This window comes from Gopherus evgoodei, chromosome 13 (assembly GCF_007399415.2).
Source record: "Gopherus evgoodei ecotype Sinaloan lineage chromosome 13, rGopEvg1_v1.p, whole genome shotgun sequence".
Taxonomy (NCBI): Eukaryota; Metazoa; Chordata; order Testudines; family Testudinidae; genus Gopherus; species Gopherus evgoodei.
This window is the reverse complement of record NC_044334.1, coordinates 7,354,578-7,382,069: the sequence shown is the minus strand read 5'-3', so window position 1 is coordinate 7,382,069 and position 27,492 is coordinate 7,354,578. Positions and strand designations below refer to the sequence as shown.

The window sequence follows — 27,492 nt, the reverse complement described above, 5'->3', positions numbered from 1 at the left end:
AACTCATTTGATTTTAATGAAGATACTACAGGGATTAATGTGTCTCTTTGTATTTTGTTTGTCCATAGGTAAAGCAGATGGCACACTTTAACCCATTTTCTTGCTACTGATTAACAATAATGATCTTTCTTTAAAGAGCATAACATACTCAGTTTCTCTTATTCAGCTTCCATGCTAGTAATATAAACGGTTTTCTTACTGTGCCTTTAAGTGGTGTGGCCTGCCTGAGGAAGTTGTGGGGGTGTAAGTAGACAGAATCAAGTGACTACAGTTCTCGAGAGCATAGATTCCAAAGGAGGTGATAAAAATGGCTGCATTTTGCAGTTTGAAGAATTTTTGTGAATATGAAACTTCTAAAGTTGTCCGTTTTCAGAGCGTTTCCTATGGGAGTTTGAAATGGACCTTCCATATGGTTGTCTTCCTGTATGTTTGGTAAGTTAAAAGTGACTAGATGAGCAAATGTGTTTCTTATGCGGGTGATTGAAGACTGAGTCCTAAGCATTCAACAAGTACAGAGAACTTTTTCACTCTGTGCTAGAGGACCAATGTAAATCAGTTGTTTAGCTGTGTTTTAAAGGCTGATGTGTATGGTAACAGGAGGGGTACTATAGAGTGGCTGTTTAGAACAGGGAGTTGGCTGCTTTTGGTGTGGTCCTGCATATTCCTCTCTCATCCTCTGAATGTAGTTTATTTTCCAACCGTGCTGTCTGGTTTCATTTGCACAGTCAGTAGAGTTACCTGAGATTTACCCTGATGTAACTGAAATCAGAACCTGGCCTTGAGAGTCTAGGCTAGATCTGCTATTCAAGTTGCACAAGGGGTCACCCAGGACATCAAATCTTTGAAACAGGGTTTTATGACTATTAAGTGCATAGGTCTGGATCATAAAGGGCAGATGTTTTCCTGTTTGCCTCAGACCTGGGTCTGCTTTCAGCAATAATATTTGCTGACCAATGTCTTTCGTTATTCATAAAATATGTTTGATTATTACAGAAGGGTGCTTTTACACATTGAGCAGCTGATACCAATTTCACTGGCAATAAACTTGTAAGAAGTTCTATTGCCTAATTAAGGCACCATTTCCAAACTGTTGCTGAGAGATGTTTTCTCACACAGCCAGACTGCAGCAGCAGGACTGTCCCAATTCACTCTTCTCAAGAGGGGAAAGACTGACTGTAGAAAACACCCCAGAGGCAGAAAAAAATAGTAGATTAGGAGTGATTTTAAAACTGACAATTGGTTTAGTCAGTCACTTCACACTTACACATTTTAGACAGTTTTTCACCCCTGAAATTTTTATTTTTAACCGAAATAGGGCTGACTCAGTCAACTAAATCACAGACTTGTTTGTGAAAGGAAACCTTTTTTATATGACATTATTTAATGTGGAAAGTGTCTTTTGAACTTACACAATCGTTTAGAAATGGTCAGTTTCATGAGTTTAACCCATCATATTTGCACACCTCATGCTGCAGTGCAGAAGCAGTGGATGGCAGTGACTCTTAAAAGTCAACTTTAAAAAAAAATTGTAAACAAACATATTTCCTTCTGTATGTTATTGATGAGCATTAGATTATTAACAGAGTGAAAATGTTCAGGCCTATGTTTTCCAAAACAGTTAGTGATTTTGGCTGTTTAACCTGGAACTCCTGAAAGGGCTTGATTTTCAAAGGGCAGAGGGCTCAGCGCTTTCTAGAAGTCAGGCCCTTTAATGTTCTTTATTTAGGGACCCAAAATTGAGACATCCAAAATCATTAATCACTTTTTAAACTCTTGTTCTAGAATCCAGTTTAAGAGGTACTATTTATGCCCTTTGTTTATATTTTCCATTTCTCTCAGCTTGGACACTGAAAATACATCAAAGGTAAAAGTTTGAAAAGCACCTAAATGACTTAGGAGTCTGTCTCATTGAAAGTCAATGGAACTTAGGCTCCAAAGTCACTTAGGCATTTTTGAAAGTGTTACCCTGAGACAATAGAGACACTTTCAGGTAGTTAGTGCTGCAGTGTTTGGGTGCCAGAGGCTGCAGAGGTGGGGTGCGTGGCTATTTCTTTCTTTTCAAACAACTATTTCACTGGAGTGTGATAGCTTTATATTGGCCTTAGGTTTTATAAAAACTTGTTTTTACAGCATGCAAATATTAGGCCTAGTTTAAGTTGGTGGTGACCCTTTGAGAATAAAAGTAGCATATGGAAAGCCTGATTTTACTTTAAAGAGAAGCCTTTCAGATTGACCTTTTAACATGTGAAGATGACAGTAAGCAATTTGAAGAGACTTGTGGGCTGCGATTGGTACTGCTTTTAATGGGTCCCTTGTCATGTGCCCTTTGCGTGAGAGGGAATGCAAAGAGAGCTGTTTCAAGCCCCCTTGAAATTAGTGGGGAACTTTACCACTGATTTCAGTGGGGCCAGGATTTCACCCTAATAGTCCACCACTACACTATACAATGTCTCTTACATACATCAGTGCAATCCCATCAGAGTCAATGGGATTGTGGTGATATCACTGAGGGAGATGTTGGCCTGACAAATGCATTCATTGCATGATAAGATCCCAAATTTCTTGGGTAAATTTAATAACGGCTTTTAATTTACAGTACACATTTTCTAATAATGATGCCAAGAAATGACTGTCTTTTCAACCCATTTCAGTGAGTTCATTTATGCTTTCCATTTTGTTTGGTTAGTTATGTGCTTGTCACCGACAAACGATATCAGAAAAAGGACTCTGTGATCAGCTCAGTTCATACTAAAGTGAAAGGAGTAGTTCAAACTGACTCAAGAATCTGGGACACGGCCGAATACACTATTCCCATGCAGGTGAGTCTCAGTTTAAGGTCAGCGCAGCATCCGACTTCCATTGATCCGTGCTGTTGCTTTGCTGGTATGCGTCTTTGTCCTGCTGCACAGTGATTTGAACATATAGACAAGAGATGCAGTTGTATTTGTGAGTGTGAATTAAGAAGGCTGTAAATTGGAAGCAGTAACGTTTAAGCATGGAAAAAAAATTAAAATGTTCTTTTATGGGATTTTAAGAAACTTGATGTTTCTGCCATAAATAATTTTTTATTTTAGTAATAGAATATGTAGGAAAAAATTCAGTCCTGGTGTAATTCCACTGAAGTTAATAGAATTATTCTTGATTTACATTAGCATCACTGAGATCCAAATATGGATCCTCCACCAGTTTTACAGTGGATGAACTTTATTGAGTTTAATGGAGTTACTCCTGATTTATGCAGGTGTGAATGAGATTAGGACCAGGCCCATGTCTTTAGTGGTGTCCCTCTGGATTAACACGGGGTGACTGAGATCAGAATGTGGCATATAGTATTTTATTGAGACTTACTGTTTTCTTTTCTCTATATACAGGGAATAGACTCTTTTTTCGTGATAACCAACATAATTATGACAGAAAATCAGTTTCAAAGTGTTTGCCCTGAGGTAACTGCATTTTGTAAGTGATTTCCCACCTGCATAACGTAGCATTCTGTGGTGGAAGTAATCCATAACAGCTGCAAACCTTAATTAGTGGCTCATGACTGTGGCAATTTTGCACAAGTGAACATTGCTTTGTCTTCCTCTGCTTCTTTATTTCATTCAGCAACATGCAACAACTAGTCTAGTTACACTCCTTTTTTCCCCTCTGCTCATTTGCTTTTCTCAGTGAATCAACTGGCATTGGCGTGATGTACCACACCAAAGACCCTGCAGCCAAACCTGTGCCTGGCTCACACTTTCCCCATACATTTGTTCCTCTTGTTCAACACATTTGGATTCACTGCTGGTATAAAGAGCAACTAGAAGGACCAGTGGAGTTAGAGAATTGTTGCCAGCTTTTCTGCAGTAATCTGCTGTGCTATAATTCTAAGCTTGACCATGCTTGGGTCTTTTTCTTTTATTTCTGGTCAAAATTTGTAGCCAATTGCAGTTCTCCTATACGTTCATTCATATAGTTATTAGAAGAGACCTGAGTTCGCAACAATGAGTTGACTGTCATTGACTACAGCCCAGAGCGGGAGCGCAGAGCAGCTCTGGAGCAGTGAAGCTGCAGGTTTTTGCCTGGAGCTGGAGCGGAGCCGGAGCACAGTTCCAAAGCCCTGCATAAAACCCATATCAATCTACTCTTGAGGAGTGTGAAACAGACAAAAGTAAATTCCATGCCACTGATAGACATAGCAGTATCCTACAGTACATGTCCAAGCGTGTCAAAAGATTGTATTCTATTCTGTCTGTACCCTAAATCACTAATGCCAAAGCATCAGAGTGATACCAGAGAGAGAGAGAGAGAGATGGATGATAAAAACCAGCCTATTTGCTATTTGTACATTGAGGGGGCTTCGATAAGGAGAACTCAGCAAACCTGTTTATGTTCTGCAGGTTTGTATGGAACAGGACCATGAATATTTTCTTGAATTCTTTTGTGGCTGCAACTTGAATCCCTCAGAAGCCTTTGGTTTATTCTGATATAAAATATTTTTAAAAACTGACTATGTAAAGTAATTAAATTGGTTAATCAAAATTCTCCCTGCATTGCCAATAGGATGGCAGCTGAGGAAGTGGCATGGGTGTAACCAGAACTGAATTTGATGCATTGTCCCAGAAACTCAGGGCGCTTAGGAACAACTTCCTTGCATTTCCTATATAATTGGTGTGATTTTTTTAAAATCAGATTAACTGGACAAATAAATCCATGGGCTAACTCCAGTGAAGCCAAGAGATTACACTTGAGATGAATTTGTCCCATTCAGTCTTTGCTTGTACTGACCTTCTCAAAAACTGAGGTCACATTAAGCACCACGCTGAGTGAATGGGTTACAGAAGAGGGCTGTACTTCCTCTGTTCTGCCGCTCACTCTGTGATTTCATCTTACTGTTTGGCATTTCTGTGCAGAACATTTTACAATCGCAATAGAGAGGTAGATATTTATAATGGTCTTTTATATTGATGTCTTTTTCAGTACCCCATTGCCAAAGCTGTCTGCTCTTCAGATGCGAGCTGTGAAAAAGGACACATGAACCCCCAGAGTAATGGTACATGAATTCCACATTCAGATTTTAAAACTCGTAGCAGGTGGTGAAATGCAACTGTCTTTTAGTTAATAATTATTAAATGGTTAAAGAAATTATGAGGTACCAGCCTTGGAGAATTTGCAACTATAGAGCCAAATTCTGCTCTGAGATATACCGGTGCAACACCCACTAGCAATTGTGTATGTAGATCTATCTGACTAGGGAGATGAACTTCCAAGCACAGTGGGTGGTGAGGAGGGAGGCATAAAGACAAGAGTGGGAGATGGAAACAAAAGGAGCAGCAAGGAGAATGATATGAAATTTGTATTCACTCACCAGGATTTTTTCTACTCTGTGGAGAATTTTAACAACAAGGTGGGAATGGGCAGGGGGGTCACAGAGAGGGTGGAGGTGAGGGGGATGCAAATCAGATACCACAGTACATGTAGAGCCCACTCCTGCAGTGCTTTCTACAGGTGTAATTCACGTTGCATGTAGAGTGACTGCAAGATTGTAACGATGCTGGTTCTGGTGGGGCACTTCTAAGAGTGTCAATTCAGGACAAATTGCTTACAGCAGAGCAGTTACAGCCCAAAGCTGGAGTTCCTTCAAACCAAACCAGTCAAACAGAAAGGACTTTGGTTTTACCCCACTAGCTAACCATAAGTCACAGAAGCAATTCCCTTAGCCAATTTCCCAGTATCATCACCAGTACCACTCATTATGGAGATGAATGGTTATGAAAACCAATACCCCAGTAAAAGAAAAAGGTTCTTCTGATCCCAAAGGATCGAGCCCCAGACCCAGGTCAATATACAAATCAGAACTTACCCACAAATCACGCTGTTGCCAATCCTTTAGAATCTAAAATCTAAAGGTTTATTCATAAAAGGAAAAAGATATAGATGAGAGCTAGAATTGCTTAACTGGAATCTATTACATACAGTAATGGCAAAGTTATTGGTTCAGGCTTGTAGCAGTGGTAGAACAAACTGCATGTTCAAATCAAGTCTCTGGAGTACATCCACAGCTGGGATGGGTCATTCAGTGCTTTGTTTAGAGCTTCAGTTTATAGCCAAGTTCCTCCAGAGGCACGAAGCAGGATTGAAGACAAAATGGAGGAGTTTTCAGGGCCTTTTATATCCTCTGCCCTGTGGAAGATCACAGTAGCAAGATGGAGCCTGGAGTCACATGGGTAAACCACATATCCATGCATGACTCAGTTCTTTACAGGTGGCAGCCATTGCTCACATGCTATCTTGAACATCCCCAGGAAGACCTCTTATGTGTATTGGAGTCTTCCAAGGTCTATTGTCAGTTAAGTGTTTCTTGATTGGGCACTTAACTTGCAAATTCCTTTCTTGAGAAGCTGATCAAACACTTTACTAAGCCCACATCCAGACTAACCCGCGGCATCGGCGGGTTAAAATCAATTGCTCGGGGATCGATATATCACGTCTAGTCTGGACGCGATGTATCGATCCCCGAGCGCGCTTACATCGATTCCAGAACTCCATCAACCCGAACGGAGTTCCGGAATCGACACGGAGAGCCGCGGACATCAATGCCGCGCCGTCCAGACGGGTGAGTATCTCGATTTTAGAAATTCGACTTCAGCTACGTTATTCCCGTAGCTGAAGTTGCGTATCTAAAATCGATTTTAATACCTAGTCTGGATGTGGCCTATGGCCTTGGCTACACTTACACTTTACAGCGCTGCAACTGGGGTGTGAAAAAACACCCCCCTGAGCGCTGCAAGATACAGCGCTGTAAAGCGTCAGTGTAATCAGGGCAGCAGCGCTGGGAGCGCGGCTCCCAGTGCTGCACGCTACACCCGTAAGGGATGTGGTTTACATGCAGCGCTGAGAGAGCTCTCTCCCAGCGCTGCCGCTCTGACTACACTCACACTTCAAAGCACTGCCGCGGCAGCGCTCCCGCAGCGCTACCGGGGCAGCGCTCCCGCAGCGCTGCCGGGGCAGCGCTTTGAAATTCCAAATGTAGCCATACCCTAAGGCTGCTTGGAACCAAAATACAAGTACATAGCCAATATTCATAACTTCAACTACAAAAATGATACACATACAGCTAGCATAATCATAATCAGCAAATCATAACCTTTCCATAGACACCTCATATGACAACTTTTGTACAATATTTGCTGCAAATATATAACAGTGATTGCAACAATGATCTATACTGTTACACTTCATATTAATAATGTCACAAAGATCAAGCCCTATTTAAAGGCTTCGTTATCTTTCATACCCTCAGAAAGGTTAATTAGTTCTAAAAATTTATCCTACCTTCTAGGACACTGATAGCCAATAGAAGTTGTCTCTGAACAGCCTTCAAGGGGAGTAGTGGGGGCAAAAGACATATCTGGCTTCAAGACTAATCTTGACAAGTTTATGGAGGGGATGATATGATGGGATAGCCTAATTTTGACAATTAATTGATCTTTGATTATTAGCAGGTAAATATGCCCAATTCTGTGATGGGATGTGATGGGATGTTAGATGGGGTGGGATCTGAGTTACTACAGAGAATTCTTTCCTGGGTGTCTGGCCGGTGAGTCTTGCCCACATGCTCAGGGTTTAACTGATCGCCATATTTGGGTCAGGAAGGAATTTTCCTCCAGGGCAGATTGGCAGAGGCCTTGGAGGTTTTTCGCCTTCCTGTGCAGTGTGGGGCATGGGTCACTTGCTAGAGGACTCTCTGCACCTTGAGGTCTTTAAACCATGGTTTGAGAACTTCAGTAACTCAGACATAGGTTAAGGGTTTGTTACAGGAGTGGGTGGGTGAGATTTTGTGGCCTGCGTTGTGCAGGAGGTCAGACTAGAGGATCATAATGGTCCCTTCTGACCTTCAAGTCTATGAGTCTCTGATGGCGTAATAGTTAGCCTGTGTTTCACTGGCTGAGTGATGTCACTCAGTATCCTGCTGACAGTGCTGTGGGGTGAAGTTCTGCACCTAGCAGAACATCCTTGCTCTAATTTGCTCATGTTGTTGAATTAAGCCCTAAAAACTCTTCAATATTGTTACTCAGGCACAACTATGGAGAAAATCCTTACCCACATCCAATGTGCAGTATTGACAGGGGCAAGGGGAGGAGTTAAGCATTGCACATGTGTCCTAGAAGCATGGATCTGATAACCCCTCCTACAGCTAGTTCAGCCCACAAAGAGCTGTGAAAATCATAACCTTGGCTCTGAGTTTAAAGCCTCTGTCCTACCTGTGTGTAGAGATCCACCAATACTTTGAGACTGTGTTATCCAAAGGACTGAGTCAAACTGTGTGTGTGAGCTCAATAATAGCTAACTTTTCGTCTGTCCAGGAGTTCAGACAGGAAGATGTGTAAAGTATAATGCAACAATTAAAACCTGTGAAGTCTCTGCCTGGTGCCCTGTGGAATCAATGAAAGGTGCCCCAGTGTAAGTAAAAGTGTTCACATTTATATGTAATCAATAAGGGCCGGATCCTGCAAGACAATAGGATCTGATGGTGCTCAGCAGCTGGCAGCGGGTCCTTGGTATCTTTGTAAAACATTTGTTTCCAACCCAACTTTTATTATTCTTAACTCTTGTTTTTATAAACTAAGTACCATCAATTTGCTAGTAGCGACTTCTCTTTCTCTCTGATCTTGTGGTGAAGTAATAAATCCAAGCTTGTGACATCACAGAATGTTGCCATGAGAATAATTCTAGATGTCACAAATTTGTTATGGATTCACTACAGGCATTTTGATAATTAATGACAATGGCAAGGAAAAATGTGGCAATCCTGATAAGTCTCATGGGGAAACATTTGCTAATTCTGACAGTGGATCAGTCCAAGGGAAGTCGTGAAAGGCCTAGTGCTGGTAACATGTAAAACTAGATTGAACTAAGCTCTGTAAAATATTCTGGAGTAGACTATAAGACCTCGTAGCTCTCTTCCACATCTAATTTGTATGATCCCATGATTGTAAAGTGTTCTGTGATGTAAGGGTTCCACTTTAACATGTAGTTACTCATTTGTATCAGGCAAAAAATGTAAATATGGTTATAATAAAACATTTGATTTCGTTCACATGTGCAATGCAAAATTATTCTCCATCTGAAGCCCCAGGATATAATATTGCTTTGACCAAACCCTGATGTGTTGCAGCTTTTGAACTACGTCTCTTGTGCTAAACTAGGCCTTGCTGCTTAGAAAAGATATAGAGGGCAAAATCTCTGTTAGAGTAAATTGGTGCAGCTCCTTTAACTGAAGTGGAGCCTTGCCATTTTACACTAGCCGTGTATTTAGACCATGATATGGTTTTGCTCTCTTCTCCCCTCACTACCACTGCATGTGGTTTGGTAGGCTTACCCACAGAGAATAGGCTAGTGTTTAATAGTCCATCTGCTGAACTGATGTGTCCACATGACAAAACCCAGCAGTCCAATTAATATTGATTTGCCCACTTGTTTGCAGTTCCAGCAGAGATACCAAGGACTAAATAGGCCAGGGAAACTAAACTCTTCTAAAATAAAACTAAACATATCCCATGTGGTAGGCCCTCCAGGTTGCGAGGCAGGCATAGGGGAAGCTGCCAGTGCTGTCTTTGCTCCATTGATAGAGGATCCCACGACTGGCTTAACTCTACTCTCTTTGAAGTCAGTGGTAAAAGTCTCATTGGGGGCTGAGGCATGAGCCCTTTTGAAAATGCCACTTTAGGGCTCCAACCCCGCATGCTGCTGAGTACTCTCAATTGCTATTGGCTTCAATGGAATTCAAGGCTGGTTAACACCTTGCAAGGTCAAGTCCCAAATTCACATAAAAAATCAAGAGATTTCTTGTGACGGTCATGCAGGGCAGCTTAATGAACACTCAAGTTGTTAAATCTCTTGGTTTCGTTCAGTGTAACTTCAGTGAATATTTAATATTTTCAGACGTTGCACTGCGCAAGCTGGTAGCTGAATGCAGCAGGAAAGAGATTTTGCCTTTATTTACCTTGCACAATTGGCAGAGTGCCCATATTGTTGTCCAATTTTCCTCTAATGTATCAGCGACTGGTCAGTGCCAGGAGACCAAAACCAATGAACCAATATTTGGAGCCAGGGTGGCAAATCACAAGTATGAGAATTCTTTACAAAATCCACTGGCAAGAGTTCATGCCAGTTACTAAATGGATAATATGAGTGTTTCTCTGCAACTTGAATGAATAACTGAAACAACCTGTATGGAACTCTGTAGCCTGGTGCCTTAAATATTAACTTCTGGCAGAACAATGTTGGTTCTCAGCTATACCTGCAATTGACTTTTCTGTGCAAGTTCTGTGTATTATAAAGGGCACTTCCCTTTCCTTCCCTTTTGCAATGGTTGAAACTGAACAAAACTGTAACTTTTTGGCAAGAAGATTCCCTTTCTTTTGTTTTGATTGGTCTCCAGCTCTGCAATGCCAGGCAAAGTGACCCGGATAAACCTACCTAAGGACAAATGTTTACAGCGCCCTCATAGAAGAGGTCTGGAGAGATTCCCAGGTTTCTGTCCTGAAAACATAAGCAGTTTAAATTTTTTTGATTAATCTATTTTTAGTTTTTTTAAGTTCAACATACATTATTCATTTCTTGACCATTATAAACTGAAGACTGGTTAGAAATTCTAATTGTTCAGATGATATCCCAAAATGTTTACGTTTGAGTTGCAGCCAACTCCTTCTTTTTCAATTTGCTTAGGAGAGATGCTGAAAAGTCTGTAATTGACAGTGTGTGTCAGCTTGCTGAAGTATTTCCTGTCCTTGCAGGTCTTTGGCTCAGAGACTCTGCTGCTAGTACAATTATGTGTTAAGGAGAATGCTCCGATGTACTGTCCTTTGGACGGGTTGCTGCTTCAGGGACTTTCTAGGTGAAAATCAAAGCTCTCCTGGCCCATTTTGAAAAGAGAATGGGAGAAGCCTGTATCTTGGCTAACATCCTGTCACAATAAGTTATTTTTCAAAGCTAATTTTGTGCAGGTGCCAGGTTGACAATGCTGGAAGTTGAATTCCTCTCTTTTTCCACCAAACAGGGATGACCTGGGTAGTAGCAGAGCAAGCTTCCTTCACAAGGTCCAGCTGATGTGACTGAACTCTGACCTGGAGGGGCCACCTCCATGGAGGAGAATGTAGTTCAACATCTCATTTTTATAATCTGTGCCAACTGTGGTTTAAGTGTCTGTGACAAAGCCATCTGTCTACTGGGAACTGCAATGAACACACCAGCTAATTTCCCAGAAACCACAGCCATCACATGATAACATCAGTCACTGCTGATCAATGGCCAGATTTCAAATTAGCAATCTCTTATTATTACACCTCTACCTCGATATAATGCTGTCCTCAGGAGCCAAAAAATCTTACCGCATTATAAGTGAAACCGTGTTATATCGAACTTGATTTGATCCGCCGGAGCGTGCAGCCCCCACCCCGGACCGCTGCTTTACTGCGTTATATCCGATTCATGTTATATTGGATGGTGTTATAATGGGGTAGAGGTGTATTTATTTGTATTACAATAGCATCTGGGGACCCTAGTCAGAATTAGGCCCCACTGTGTAGCTACTATACAAACAAGTGTAAAAGACAGTCCCTGCCCCCAGAGAACAGACAATTTAAGTTTATAAGTAAAACCAAGAAAGATATTCGGTTCTCAACCTCCTGAGCCATCTCATCATTATTCTCAGTATCATGTTCTCTTACTGACAATTTTCCAGGTAGTAGCAAAATAGTGTAGCATTAATTGATGTATTCAACTAAAGGAAGATAGCTGGTTTAATAACTTTCATTGTACTTGATATGTTCCTCTTTTAGGCCTGCCATTCTGAAGAGCGCTGAAAACTTCACAGTACTAATAAAGAACAATATCCACTTCCCAAAATTTAATCACACTGCGTAAGTGCAAACATTCATCCATCTCCTCTTAAAGAGCGGTTCTACTCCAAAAATGAATGTGTAAATAAAGCACTTTCAGTCTGCAGCTTCTCTGTGTATTTAGGGCTGTATCTGCTATGCTGAGTGACAAAAATCAGGTTTGATTGCTCTTTATTCTTAACCTTGCAGGACCCAATACAGCTATAGGAGTAAGATGAACGCTGTTCCTTCTCATGCATTAGTAACAAAATTACTGAGTTCTAATTGGCTACACCAGGGTGAAACCACTGAAGGCATAGGATAATGTAAATGTCACAGAGGGAATAATTTGATCTGCAAAGCCTTTGTTACTGGTGATGATGCCCAAGAACTAAAGGACACAGCTTGACTCTCAGACCCCACATGGAATTTGCAGAGCTGGTAGTTACTAAGTTTCCCTATATTCTACTAGCAAACTGAGCATATTTGATCATAGGTGCCGACTTCTACTGGCACCGGTGGGTGCTTGACTCCCCTCTGCCCGCGGCCCTGCCCCAACTCCACCCCTGTCCTGCCCTCTCCTATCCCCTATTCAAACTGCTTCCCCAAATCTCCAGCCCCAGAGCACCCATGGAGATGGCATCTATGCATTTGATACAGGTTCAGGGAGGAGCAATGAGCAGGGAACCCCTCAATAGCATTTGCAGATGTTTTTTTAGGGAAGAGCTCACATTTATGTTTTCAAATAATTTGTGGTTCTTTGCAGAAGAAACTTTTCACCAAAATTGAATATTTCGTGCACATTCAACAAGATAACTGCACCAGGCTGCCCAATTTTCCAGCTGGGTGGTATTCTCCAAGCAATAGGAGAAAATTTTTCAGAGATGGCAATTCAGGTCAGTGGCATGACTTCTGCCTTCCATTCAGAACACCTCCATACTATTTCTTTTTCATTTTAATTGTTAAATGTTGAAAACAATGGAATTGTTCCAGTTTTAAAGGCTGATCCTGGGAGGTACTGGGCACCCTCAACTCTGCAGAGTTTAATGAGAATTGAAGGGGCGCAACATCTTCTAGGATTGGGCCCATATTGATTTAATACACGTTGGATTTCATTGTCAGTAGTTAAACAGTCTTCTCAGGCCAGTCAACTCTTTCTCTCCTCAGGATTCTGTTAAGGGGCATCTTGACCCATGTATTCAGAGGAAAGATTCCCCACCACCACCCCAAATGTTAGGCTGGCACAAGAATTCTTCTGACGACCTAGCTCTGTCTACACTGGGGGTTAGGTTGGGTTAATGACATCTCTCAGGAGTATGGATTTTTCACACCCCCGAGAGAGATAGCTATGGCGATGTAACTTTTCAGTGTAGACCAGCTTTGAGGGTCTGTCTTTGCTGCTGTGAGAGGTGTGACTGCAGCATAGACATAGAATACCTGTGCTAGCTTTGATCCACCTAGCCCAAGTAACACTAGCAGTCAAGTCCTGGCAGCACAGGGCTAGCCACTCAAGCACATACCCAGGCTCCCATTGTGTAGCCCAGGCTGCTGCAGCTTCACTGTCGTGGTTAGTCAAACTAGCGAGATCAAAGCTAGCTTGGGTGTAGCTACAGTCCCACCTCTCATTGCAGTGTGGATGTACCCTAAAGCCATGTCTACACTACAAACTTTTGCTGCTGCAAGTTATGTCGGCACACAGCCAGGGCAGTTAGTTTGCGCACATGCAAAAACCATTCTGTGCACGTTAAAAGCAAGTAAATAAATTAATGGAATAGAAGTTAACAAGAGGAAGGAACATTCATGTCTATTTTCACTAAACTTATAGCTACCATGCCGCTCACAGGTCAGTATACATGAAGCAGTGGTGGCCTTACATTCCCCTGGTGTGGAGTGGTAGGGGTAAGGATGCAGCCATGGATGCCATGTGGAATGTTGACGGGGGTTTAGGGAGCTACTGTAATTCAGTTCTCCATGCACTGCAAAGGGAGGCGAGCCTGGGGTTTTTGACACTGTAGGTCAAGAGTCTACAGCATCTGTGTTTGCTGCTGGAGAAGCCCCATTACGTCATCTTCCTCTCCTTTTCCTGCTGGGACTCGTTGGCCTTTCTCCCATCCACTCTTCATTAATCAATATTACTAATACAAAATCTATAGATCAGGCTACAGTTGTCACCAGAGGGGTCAATGTCAAGCTTTGTGGGACAGCTGCTGGAGGACTGTTAGGATCAGTTGACATAATTAACGTAGTGTCTACACCAGTGCTGTATTGACCTCAGTACATCTACCATGGCTCAACGCCACTCTGGGAACTGGTGTTACTGCGTTGCCATAACGGGGCACTTACATGTTTGAGAGAGAAATTTAAGTGTAGACATGTGCGCAACTCGGTCAATGCAAGGCACCTTACATCGACCTAACTTTGTAGTGTAGACCAGGCTTCTGCCTCCCAATGCCTCTGTAAGATTGATAATTACAGATGGGTGAAATGGAAATACAGAAATATGAAGTGATTTGCTCAGAGCCAGAAACCGAACCCAGTTCTCCTGAGGTCCAGGTCTGCAGTACCTCAAAACTGCAACATTCAGCTCTGAATCCCAGATCCCCTGCAAAATTAATGTGAGTTTGCATTTGGGATTTTAGTTTGAGCCCATCTTTATTTTAATTGAATGAAATGGCAATCAGAAAGCGGCAATGAAGTTGGAATTTTTGTTGGTAGGATGAGAAATTGTCCAAAAAATAAGAGATGCCTTAAGAATCTGAATGAATTCTAGCTTGTAGCTAGTTTGATCCACACAGTTAATTAAGTCACTTAGGAGGAAGTCTTTGATAGAGGCAGAAATACACCTTAAGTATAAGTGTATTTATAGGTGTGATCCTGCCACGGGGCCACATTGAAATCCCCTCTCATTTCAATGGGAGTTTGGTGCACAGAGCAATTTCAGAACCAGGCCTGGCACAGTCTTTTTGTGTGTGTGTGTGCTCTTGAATGCATTTAACGTGTGTTTTCCCTTTCTGTGTCAAGGGTGGAATCATGGGCATTGAGATTAACTGGGACTGTAACCTGGACAAATGGTTCTACCGCTGCAGTCCAAAGTACAGTTTTCGTCGCCTTGATGACAAAACAACGCCTGAATATCCTGGTTACAACTTCAGGTAAAAGATATTTTAAATTTCATACATAGCAAAGCAGCGTATTGTCTGTATTGCTTGGGTGATATGGATGTGCAGGTGGAATCTGAGGGGTTTGTGGCTAGAGTGCTGGAGCCCTGGCCGTTATTCTTGAATATGTCACAGGTTTCTGCTGCGATCTTTCTTGTTGATAATAGCCGATATTGTACTGATGAACCTGACTTGCATGCACAGTTACTATAGTTGCTTGTGCGTTATCAGTTGGACTCGTCACACACACGCATGCAGCTGGTCATTTGTGCTTACATTTACCAAGGCTTTGTGCACGGTTCTAGTGAATGCATGTGCAACTTAAGATCCGAATCTTGCCAGCTGTTCCATGCAGATGGATCTTTGCTTGTGCGTGGAGCTCCAGTGGGTTTGAATGGAGTTACCATAGTGCTTAGGAGCCCCAGCCATGGGCCAACATCCCATTGTGCGGGGTGCTGTACAAACACGCAACAAAAAGAGCTTACAATCCAAGACAAAAGGCAACAGGTGGAAACTGCCAGACAGACAGATGGGGGACCACAAGGAAACCATGAGACGGTGCGGATCAGCATGGTGGGCAAGTAGTTTCAGTGTGATGGAATGCTAAGTGTCTTATAAAATTCAATCAGTAGATGGTACAGTGTGTAACATACCGTACCTGAGCAGGTAACAGCCATACCTGGCAGTGCATTAAAATATCTTAAAGAGAATTCATCTTGCGTATCGCCCTCCAAGATGGGCCCTTTGTGGCCAGTCCAGATCTAGGACAGAAGCCTAGTAGCAGCTTTCCAACCTGAGTAAATGACACCAGCGCCCTAAGTGTTGTCAATATTTTTGTAGACATCACAGAAGGGTTTTGAAGGAGGACAGCAAGGTCACTTTGTGAATGTTTATGTTTGTTATCAAATGAATGGGCAGTGTCAGAGCACCTAGGCATGAGGGCACTTTATAAAGAACATTATTTTAATATATAACAACACAGATCTGTAGCGAGATCATTTTGCTACAGTTCAGCACAGTTAGCTCTGCTCAACCGAAGCCCAGCCCTGGAGTTGTGGAAGTGTGGCCAATCAGGGCTTAAGAAACATAGAATGGCAGGCCTGTTTGGGGAAGTCTATGCATTGCCAGCTCATGTGATGACTGGCTAGTGCTACTGCTGTTCATCAGTTGCTTCCAGGAGGATCGAGAATCCCCCACATCCCCCAGCACTTTCTCAAAGAATAAAAACAAAGGAAGAAGAGCATTTGTGTGCAGCAGTTTAACATCAACAATGTGTAATTTAAAATTACAAAGCAGGGCAGTGAGTCTGATTGGTTAGATCCTAATAGCAAATTGGCCCGACGAGTCTGACAAAGCTAGTTAAAACAAGAAGACAAAGAAACCCTGCACAAAATCCACTTCTTTCTGGAGCATGCTGTTTTTTCCAAGCACATTTACAGTTTTGAAGGAAAAAGCTCCATTGTTCTTCTGAGAATGACTCGACCTGGGATTAATCTTTTCCTGGTGATGGGGCTGAATTCTACTCTCAATTACACTGGTGTAAATCAGGAGTAATTCCACTAGAACTCCTCCAGATTTGCACTGGTGTAATAAGGGAGACCAGAGTCTGCCCCACAGGCACTCTTTTCCTGTGCACGTCAGGAGAGCTTTTTCTGTAAAGATCCTGCAAAACTATTGCACACGTGAGTAAGATTTACTTATATAGTGTAGCTGGATTGACTTCAGTATGACTATTCGGGTGAGTAAGGGTTGCAGGATTGGGCCCTGCCCTCAACTGATTGTGACTGAATCAAACTAATTTTATATGTGGTAGAATGTTACATGGCAATGTGCAAAATAAAGGCTATTAAATACCTTGTGCATTCCTGGGTAGGCCTGGGGAGCAATAGGTCCTTGCAGGATGTCCAGGGAGCCTTTGTCACAGGAGAATGAGGCTACATAAGGGTAATCTTAGGGAAATACATTTCAGGGACCTTTTTATCATCTGAGTGAGAATATAAGTTCTGGGAGTCAAGTTATTGTCCAAGGCCCTGACCATGCAGACTATTCTGTGTGGGTGAACATCAGTGCCTGCATGCAGCTCTGTTGACTTCAGCTGAGTTTCAAAGGGAATTTTGCCATAGATTTAAATGATATCAGGATTAGGCTACAAATGCGAAGCACTATTTGAGGTGCAATGGGCCACTGCCCAGATGGTCATCAATGATGCTCTTAACATATCAAATCAGAGCACTAAGCTGCTGCAAAGGAGAAAGTTTCTGTGACATCCTAAGCAAATGTAAAGTGACTTCTCCTCCTGGGGATAGAAAACCAGTGTGTGGGGAATACTATCTGATCCTGAGTACAGAGGTAAAACCTGAAAATATAACATCACAGAGCTGCAGGCATCAACGCAGGCTCAGCCAAGTGCTGGCCAGCAAAACATGCCTCAGCTAGAGATCACAGAGACACTGAACGCAAGATAAGAATGTTTCATGTCTGTGCAGCCAGAAAAAGCAAACCCATTACACAGTGCGTTGCTGAGTGACTCATTCACTGCCTTAAGAACAGATCTCAGCAAAGGGGAAGTTAATGAACACAAGACATGGAATGCAGATTAAAAGCACATCAGAGTTCTGCAGAACTGAGATGGAAGGGGGCCGTGCTGCAGCGGGTGGGAGTGAGTGAAAGCTGGCTGATGGCTGATTTGCTGGTATCAAGGCGATGACAGAGACACTCATTGCCTGCCATGTACAGCTTTAGGAAACATTGTCTTTTTGGGTCCTACCCCAAATAGGAGCAGGTGCCCTCGACTCCCACTGACTGCAGGAAGTGGGCGGCACTCAGCACCTCTCAGGAACTCTCAGCACCTTGCAGGAGCATGCCCAGCAGTTACAGGAAGTCCCAAGATTTCTGACGAGCTAAGTGTGGTGCTTAAATGCTCAGGAGCCGTGGGCCAAAGCCACTGGTCCTGCCTCAGTTTTTGTTCAGGTCTTAAACTTGCCCTGACAGCCATTTGCCTGACTAAGGACTGTGTAGAAACTGAGCCCAGGGGCCAGTTGCCTCCCTCTGAGGGAAGACCCATGGGAGGGGCTAAGGGAAGAAATTTGCACAGGATTCCTCCCATGAACAGACCACGGGGCCCACACATTGATTTGAGGGCATTAGCAGGAGGCCAGGGGCACTTGTGCGAAGACCCTTTGCCTCTGTGCCCACCTATCAGCCCTGTGACCCCCTCATCCCAACTCTCTGGCACTGGGGCTCTAGTGGAGCCATGCTGACAAAGCTTCCATAGCCAGCAGCTGCCCGTGGGTCCTGCCTTTCAAGTGGGATCCCCCATGTAAAGTGGGAAGCAGGAATGATAGGAAGATAATACAGGCGGGGTGGGGTTGTACTATTTCTCTCTTGGGAACCCCTTCTGCCTCGGCTGGTTGGAGCCACAGGATCTAGGGTGAAGGGGAAACAATGCTGCTCAGCCATCCTGCTGTGTCCTTGGCAGCATAGTCACTGCAGTGCAGCAGGAGCCACAGAGCAGAATCTCCTGATTGGATACGTGCAAGGAATTGAGGGAAGCATACTGCAGAGTTCAGCGACTCCCTGGCTTTGGTGCCAAATCCAGCCAGAGCCCCACCTCTGCAGTGAACCCACAGAGAGGCTTCTATGAGATTGGGCAGCAAACCATGGAGACAGCTCCTCTACCCCTCTTTTTGCTGTCTGTTTTTGGGTGCCAGTGAGTTTGCCTCCTCAGGTAGAATATGGTCCATGGAGAGCAGTTCTGGATTGTAGGGTCGTTCAGTGGTTCTGGCAGACGTGGCTCCGGATACTGATGAGGGGCAAGTTAATTGAAACCTGTGAAGGAAGGAAATCTGTATTTCCCTCAATGCTTTCATGCCATCTGTGAGATGAGCAATTAGACAGCAGAGGACTGAACTGATGGCCTGGCATTTGGGTCCATTTCCCATTGAGCACCAGCTGCTTTTACCAGATTTTGATTACTACACAGGAGACTAACCACTAAATAAAATCAGCATCCGCAGTGACAGTGAGACCTTGAATTACTTTCTCTCCACAGAGCTGACACCTGTTTACCCCACTAAAAAAATTACCGTCGGAATGACTAGGCTAAATGAATCCAAAGAGAACACACATTACAAAATACTGGAGTAAACCGATCAAGAACAGGACAGGGCTTTCAGCAAGAGCCCGGAGCACTGACATGAGTGATATGAATGTTAGTATTGGAGCTAAGATTTGAATGTCATTGAACATTTATCAGGAAGTCTCTCAGTTTGGGTTGTTTTTTTTTTAATAACTCTGCCTGATCTGCCAACTTTTCAGCATCCGATGGGAGCGTTGCCTTTGTTCTGCGTTCACAGTGTCCCTGTTTGCTGATCCTTATGCTGGTGTTATCAGTGGAATTTCTCGTGGTAACTGACTCTGGGGACGAGGAGAAGGAGCGTTATGTAGTGGGTAGAATAAGGGGCTGGGTTTCAGGAGTTGTGGGGTCAATTTTCTCACTTCTGCAACTAGGGTGGTATGTGTGACCCTGTCACAGGCAGCGACATGAGTTATAAAGCTGCCCTTTATCCCTGAAGTTAATACTCTCATAGACGCTTTGAAACAGAGCAGCAGAAAGTGACTATAAAAACCAGTGGAAGAAAGGGACCCCAAGATCTCAGAGTAGGTGCAGATAACACAGCAGTAAAAGCACTGGTGCCTGGGAAACACTTGTGTTCCCACCATTGCCAGCTGCCAAAATCTGCTTTTCCTGTAGGTGACTGCCTCTCTAGAGCCATTAAAAGTAACCATTTGATTCAGGACAGCAGATCCCTTCCTGGGCATTGCTCTGATTTTTCTAAGCTTCTGTGATGGGAGCTGGGTGAAATGCTGTTCATCAAAGGGATCCACAATCTGTGGCAGCACTCATGGGTCCTGAGAGAGGAAGAGCTTTGACTTCTTGGCTGAGGGTACAATACTAAACAGGCAGGAAGGGGAGGAGGAGGTAGAAACAAAACCCCATTTTATTCTCTAGCCCAGAGGCACTGAATTCCACGACATGATGCATGGATCCTTGTTTGGTTTTGACAGATTTGCAAAGTACTACAAACGGCCCAATGGGCAGGAGGAACGGACGCTGATCAAAGCCTATGGGATACGATTTGATATCCTTGTCTTCGGCACAGTAAGTGCAACCCTGTTTTCTCATCACCTCTGCAAACCTGTCTGCTTCCAAAAAGAAATGAGAATTTCTGGCCCTTTGGCAAAAATAACTCCAGTAATAACAACAGTGTAACCCTTCCAGGAGGCAGCACTGCCTAGTGATTACAGCATAGGACCATGGCATGGACCTGGTTACAATCTTCGTCCTGATGGTGATTTTCTGTGTGACCTTGGACAAGTCTCTTCTGCTCTTTGTGGCACAGTTCCCCCATCTGTAAAATGGAGGTCGTGCTTGATGCCTATGGCAGGGCGGGGCTTGTGACACTCGCTGTTCGTAACATGCACTGAGGTCACTGGAGGGGAGGTGCTATAGAAGGCCATGGTATCATGGTTATGTACTGTCCCTGGTAGACAGTGTTTGACATCTACAAAGCACTACAGAAATGAAGGACCTGATTTTGCCAGTGGGGTCCCCATGGGAGGGGAGGATTCTGGGCACTTTGCAGGATTGAGTCCTATCAGATTAATCTTCAAACGAATGGCAGGACTTGGCCTTCCCATGCTGTGGGATCAGAGACCAAGGCTTGGTCCCTCATTCCTGGCCTGGCAGGTAGCACTCACAGCTCTGAGGATGAGGGAGGAAGGGGATAATGCCCTGGGGCCCTTGTTAGGGTGGAACGACTACCCTGAAGGGAGCGCTGCTTCTTTCCTACTGTTGGAGGCAGAGGGGAAGGAGTCTCCTGCTGAAAGGGGAGAATAGGTGAAGTGAGAGCCTTTGTGTCATTGCTTAATATTGTACAGATGAGGACTTGCTCCCTGTCTCTGGTTCCCCTTCCAGCTGGGAAGGGGACCTTGGGGAAAGCAACTGTCTCTGATTGGAAGAAGACAAGAGATCCTTCCAGCAGGAGATAGCACAGCTAAAAGGGAACCCTTAGTTCCCAGCTGGATGCAGCAAAACTACCCTTTAATTTAAACAAATTCCACCTAGTTAGGTGCTTGAAGTCGGATCATGTCAGAAAAGCTAGAAATCTTGCACATGACAGCAATTTGGCTGGGCCTGATCATGCAGCAATTGTTGCCGTTCTTCTGCAAATGGAAGGAAATTATCTGAATTCTCAAATGACTCTCTTCTGTTTTGCCTAAGGCTGGACGGTTTAACATCTTTGAGCTGCTGGTGTACATCGGGTCTGTGCTGTCTTACTTTGGCTTGGTAAGAGATTTATTTCCTGTACTGATGGAGCTGCTTCGGGAGACGCAGTCTCATTAAGAAAATGGAATCACTGCTCACTTTTGTTTTGCATGCAGGCTCAGTTCGTTATTGATTTTCTTATTACTTCATACACTTATCCCTGCTGCAAAGCATCCATCAAGGAATATTACTTCAGGAAGAAGTGCGAGTCTGCTCTGGGGCCAAAATGGGTAAGGGATGCAATTAGCTGCTTAAGTAGTAGGAAAATCTAGTGTATCGGGGCCTTCATTGTGTCCTTCATCAGATCTCTGTGGATTTGTTCCCAATACCCTGCTGGTCTGAGTTCTCCTGCCCCCAGTGCGCACCTTGCAGGAATGGGTTGCATGCTGGGGAGTGTTGTGAGTGCAGGAGCGGATCTTAGCACTGCAGGATTCCTTGCAGCTACACAGAAAAGTGGCCAGTGGGTCCCTATAGTTATGGGTCCACACTTCCGCCTCCAGCCAGCCATTACCCAAAATCCTTCAGGCACGGGGTCTCTGGGAAACCCCACAGAGCTGTACTCTGCAATGCATGGAAGCTGTGGACCCAAGGCCTGAGCCCCCTGAATGCTGCTGCTCTGTACAGGTCTGCTACAGCCAGGACCTTTGACAGCTGCAGGGGTTGACAGCTGCAGGAGGCAGGTTTCACCCTTTAGAGAGCAGTGGAAAGATGCTGTAGAGAAGTGGTTCTCAACCTATTTACCATTGTGGGCCGCATATGCAGCTCTCTATGTGTTATGTGGGCCACATGCACACAATATATATGCACTACCTGTATGGGCCTGAGGATGTCACATGGGCCGCAGCTGTATAACGACTGGGTCACGGGTTGAGAACCACTGCTGTAGAGAGAGGCATTCCTCAGAGCTTCTCCCCCCTGTAACCGTTCAGGGTATTTGCATGAAAATAGTTTTGTTTCTCTCAAGTCCATCAGCTCCAGTCCACATTCAGCTCCAGCATCTCTTCTCTAGAAATTCATGTGGCACACATCACTATGCCATCCTGAACAGCTGAGCTTCTAGGCTGGGATTTCAAAGGAGTCCAAGGGAGTTAGGTGCCCAAATCTCAGCTCAAAATCTTACCTCTAAAGCCTTGTACAATTTGTCTCCCACCTACAGCTCCAACCTCCTCTCTTCCTGCTCCCTGGGCTCCACTCAAGGCTAACACCTGACTGTTCTCTTTGTCTCCCTCACCTGCTCCCCATGCCCAGCCTTCCTCCATGCTGCCCCTTATGTCAGGAACAGCCTCCCAATGAACATGCACCTTCAGAGAGATTTTTATCTGAATAAGGAATGCAAGATCTGGACCTTGAGGACCCTAGTTACGGGTCAGATTAATACAGTATAAATCCTGAGTATTCTAAATAAATACTCCAGTTGAGGATGCTAATGTCTTTTGTTGCACAGACCCTGATGTACGTGTCATATGTTGATGACCCGCACATTATTCTGGTAGACAAACCGTTGAGCACGAGTCTGCAGAACGTTAAAGGCGAGATTGTTCAGGTAAGTTCAAGCATTTACTGTTATGACTTTTTGTGGATTTATTTCCTGAGTGACTTGAGTTTTTTCTTCATAAGTTTCTAGCTAGGTTTTGGAAGGGCCACACTTGTGATCCTGGGAAACGCCTGAAGTTGACTGTGTTGGGAACTCGAGACTGTTTTTTCTAGAGTAAAACTAAAATATCTTATTACCGCCCAGCGAGTGTCCTTAGACCTGTGTGAAACAACTTGGGGTACATCTACATTGCAATAACAAACCCATAGCACAGAATCTCAAAGCCTGGGTCAATTGTCTCAGGCTTGTGGGGATAAAAATAGCAGTGTAGACTCCTGTGACCCACCGTGTCTCTCTAATATCTTGGGACTGATACAGCTACAACTACACTGCGTAGAATCCTGTCACTAATACAGTTGATCACTGAGTATAAACTTACAAAACAGATTTAAAAGAATATTCTGATCCTGTCCCATATAGAGTGGGAATGAACAAAGAGCTCCCTGGATTCATTAGGATTCAAACCCAGTGACCATTTGTTTTCTTGATCTGCCTCTTTACTGTTGTATTATACTGTCCTACTGCATTAGATGCGAAGCTTGAGCAGTTAGAATCAAATCTGGGAATGCAGAGAGATTCTCTAATGACAGATAAGTGCAGATGTAGACACAGAGCAAAGTAAATGCTACATTTTCTCGTTTTCACTCTGACTCCTCTGATTATGTGTTTGGGAATTTTAGTTGCCAGGAGACACTGGGACTTTTACTGACACGTCCAAGCTCGCAGCACAATGTTCCAACCGGGTCCCTGTCTTAGCCAAAGCCCATGAGATGCAACCCCTTAAAAGCGAAGGGCAAACGTCTCCATCCCACGACCGCCCTTCTTGGTGCTGCTGTGGGAAATGCCACCAAACACAGTCTTTCCGGGAGCAGCTCTGCTGCCGAAGAAAAGAAGGGTCATGCATTACAACCTCGGCTTTGTTTGAGCAGCTCGTTCTTTCCAGATCAGCACTGGAGTTTATCCTGCTTTACAAAGAGCCCTTGTTGGACTTGAATACAGAGACCCTCAATAACGAGCTTCGTCACTGTGCTTACAGGCAATATATTCACTGGCGTTTTGGCTCTGCTGAGGTGGAGAGCAGTGCCCTGATACCAAGTTGCTGCAGGTGGAAGATCAGAGAAACTTATCCCAGTGAGGATGGCAAGTATGCTGGTTTAAAGAGGAAGAATTAACCTTTATTAAGCCTCTATTATATAGCTCCAGAACCACAATGCAGCTTATTTCTCACAGTTAAACCCCCTTAATTTATCTTCGGAGACATTTTTAAAAAGAAAAGCATGTGATTTCTCAGAATCCGCTGCCCTATGACTGAATTCCGTATTCTGTGTTATTAATGAGGCAGTATTAGCTAATGATTAGTGCAGGAGGCTGGGAGTCAGGAGTCTTGGGTTCTGTTCCTCACTCCACCGCTGACACTCTCCGTGACCTTGGACAGGGCACATAGCCCATAGCTTTAAAATCTTCCCCAATTTTTGCATGCCCAGTATTGGACACCATGGCCCTGATGTTCAGAGGTGTTGAGTACTCAACATTCCAGCTGAAAACTAGACTGCACCAACAGCTACCTCAAGGTGAGAACCCAAACATTCAAGGAACCAAAAGTAGAGGACATTTGAAAATTTGACCCGTAACTTCTTGGTGTCTCAGTTTCTCCATCTGTCAAATAGGGATAATACCTACCTACCTTAGTAAAAGGGCTTTTGAGCCTTGGATGAAAGATGCTTTAGAACTGCAGAGTATTATTGTTTGCTCAGGCTCGGTCCTGCAAATCATTATTCATGTGAGTTGTCTGTAGTCACACAAGCAGTCCTAAGGTCCAGAGAATGGGCCTGCAGGATTGAGCCCCTTGAGGGTGTATTTCATAGACAGAGTCCTGCACAAACTGTGTGGCATTTCAGATTCTTTCAGCTTTATGGTTGATCAAATCTGTTACCAGAGGAAACCAGCTCACTTTGGGTGATGTTAGTAACACAGGAAAAGCATTTTTAACCATACAGTTATGATGTAGATAGTATCAGAGGGGTAGCCATGTTAGTCTGGATCTGTAAAAGCAGCAAACCTCTCTGATTGAACTAACCTCATTATCTCTAGCTTGCTTGCATATATATACCTGCCCCTGGAGATTTCCACTACATGCATCTGATGAAGTGGCTATTCACCCACGAAAGCTCATGCTCCAAAACGTCTGTTAGTCTATAACGTGCCACAGGATTCTTTGCTGTTTATGTAGATAGTGCCCTTTTAAGCATAAACTCAGGAACTGAAATGGACAACATTTTTACTGCCTTTCTACCTTATTTTCAGAAGCCTTGGATCAAATTCTGCTGACATTTACTCTGGTGCTAATTCATGATGTCATTATGGTGGTATCTGTGTAACTGAGAGCAGACTTTAGCCTCATGTTTGCTATAAGTTCATGTAGGGCACATACCGTTCAGGATGCTCAGTTAGCTTTCCAGTGAGTTGCATAGCAGTATGCAGTCTCAGGGCAGTATATATGGCCCCGAGACTGCAAATAAATGATGGATTAACTTGTGCATTGATTCCTATTTTTTCTTGTGCTTTGACTCAATCTGACTAGTTATTTTTGCAGCAATGCGGCAAGGTGGATATTAATTAGTGTATACTGGCCAATTTTAGCTCTGCATTATTGTAAATCTGCGCAACTCCATAGTTTGTGTTTTTAATTTTGTACATATTTTTAAAACTGGTGTCTGGAAAAATATTCCAGCTCTAGTTGCATTTCCAATGGTAGTATGTATTAATGGCACTGACATTCATGTGACAGCATCTCATTGCAGCTATGGATTGGGATTGTGTTATTTGTGTAATGTTGGCACTGATACATTCCTGTACTAATATATATTGGTTAGCACACTTCCTTTGCTTTTGGAAATACTGATGTCGGAACATGGAGTGTTTGTTTAGGACTGTCTTTTTAAGGACCTGTTAAATACATTCTTCTGCTCATTCTGCAACCCTTTTTATCTTGCGGTCAGTTTTGACTGAGTTTTTCCATTAATAAATACAGTGTTTAATCAATCCATAGTGGAAGACGCTCCTTTAGTGATTTTTTCAGTAGCATGTACATTAAATCCCCAGCCAATCCCCTTCCCCTCGCTAGTGCTGTGTTGGACTATTATGAAAATCATTATTATTACTACCCATATTTCGAAAACCCCATCGCCATAGTATCTGGGAAGCCAAGTGTCAGCAGGAATGTGAGCTCTTTGTTGCTAACCTTAGTAAATCGTGGCCACTTTTAAAGCTCGTAGAATCAGAGATTAGGGTTGGAAGAGACCTGAGGAGGTCATCTAGTCGACATAGTTTGTTATCACATGGCAGTTCAATTGTTTGGAACATCTGATCAATTTTGTAGGAGAGGAAAAAATACAGTAAAGGATTTGATCTAAGGGAAGAGATAAATGGTGAGCCTAAGACATCTAGGGCCCACTGTAAATGGGAGCGGAATTGGGGCCTTGCTAGATATATGTAACTGCTAGGCCAGATTCTGCTCTCACTTTCCTCCCAGTAACCCTCTGACTTCGGTGTGCTGGCACAGGGTAGTGGTAGGGAGAATCTGACCTAGTGTGGGGCGGGGTGGGTGTGGGTGTATACACACACCAGAAGCCGTTATGTCTTGGCTGTTTAAAACTCGGTCAGCAGCAGTTGAAAGCTGAAGACGCCACTCCATTAATCTTCTGGCCTGATTTTCTGCAGTCACCTCCTCCCCCACTTACTCTTTCAACCTTTGATACTGCCCTGGTCATCTGACCCTAGTGTGTAGTGAGGTCCCCTTTGCCTTCATTACAAGCTTCCCTTTTGCATCTATTTCCATGCTCCTGGTTGCTAAACACCTCAGGGGCTTCTAGTTGAGTCTTTTCTTGGAGTGGGAGGTGGCTATAACATGATGCAAATTCCTCAAAAAAATTAGCTGCACTAAAACACTGGTAGTACTCCCACCATCTGCCTAGCACAAGGGGAGAGCTAGTCCTGATTGAGATCTTCGGGTTAAATAATAATAATAATTAGAAATTAAGGTCATATCCACCATATTGTCCAGGGTAGGCTCTATGGATGACAGGTCGATGATATCAAAGTCATCGCACAAGTGAAACCCAATTCAACGGAAAAGGAAATGATTTTTGTTCAGAGGGATGAGAACTCTTTTTGTTTGTTAATACAGCTATTTACGATTGGGATTAAAGTTGTCTGTGGTAAATCAGTGTTGCCAACTTTCGTCATTTTGACGTGTGTCTCACACCGTGTTCAGTGTTTATCTAAACTCCCCAGCTGCTGCAATCCCAGATTGCATGGAAAGATCAGCTTTCATGTTTTTTTAAAAGTGCATTTCTAGCCCTTGTGGTTGTAGAGAAAAGCTTGAAAACACGTAGTGCCCCCTAAACGCTCAGAAGCCAGGCGGCAAATTAAGAGGCCCCAACATTTATTATTATTTTTCTAAATCTCAGGAGTTTTGAACATGAGTTTGGCAATCCATAGCTCTCCCCGCGCCTTCCTTTAAAGGGCTGTGAACAGCGGTGCAGGAACAAT

The 27,492-nt window shown here is 43.6% G+C and overlaps 1 protein-coding gene across 2 annotated transcripts; it reads left to right on the top strand.

The window, feature by feature from the left end:
• Positions 1–295: 295 nt before the first annotated feature.
• P2RX7 (purinergic receptor P2X 7) lies at positions 296–25,018 on the top strand. 2 transcript variants are annotated; one of them, XM_030583550.1, is made up of 13 exons: positions 296–432; positions 2,687–2,819; positions 3,372–3,443; positions 4,960–5,032; positions 8,346–8,442; positions 11,823–11,903; positions 12,628–12,757; positions 14,883–15,013; positions 20,087–20,180; positions 21,303–21,368; positions 21,464–21,577; positions 22,792–22,890; positions 23,622–25,018. In XM_030583550.1, exons 1-13 carry the CDS (start codon positions 308–310, stop codon positions 24,111–24,113), a joined length of 1,707 nt encoding a protein of 568 aa, XP_030439410.1. In that variant the 5' UTR covers positions 296–307; the 3' UTR covers positions 24,114–25,018. The 2 variants fall into 2 exon arrangements, with proteins under 2 accessions (XP_030439410.1, XP_030439411.1); XM_030583551.1 differs by having other exon boundaries at positions 23,978–24,100.
• Positions 25,019–27,492: the final 2,474 nt, after the last annotated feature.

What these genes read in the sequence shown, in the direction of transcription:
- P2RX7 (XM_030583550.1), top strand. Translation starts at nt 308, where the DNA reads ATGGCTGCATTTTGCAGTTTGAAGAATTTTTGTGAATATGAAACTTCT. An exon ending in TTCAAAGTGTTTGCCCTGAG is followed by an intron (nt 3,444 to 4,959) that starts GTAACTGCATTT and finishes TGTCTTTTTCAG; the next exon opens with TACCCCATTGCCAAAGCTGT. An exon ending in TATCCTGGTTACAACTTCAG is followed by an intron (nt 15,014 to 20,086) that starts GTAAAAGATATT and finishes TGGTTTTGACAG; the next exon opens with ATTTGCAAAGTACTACAAAC.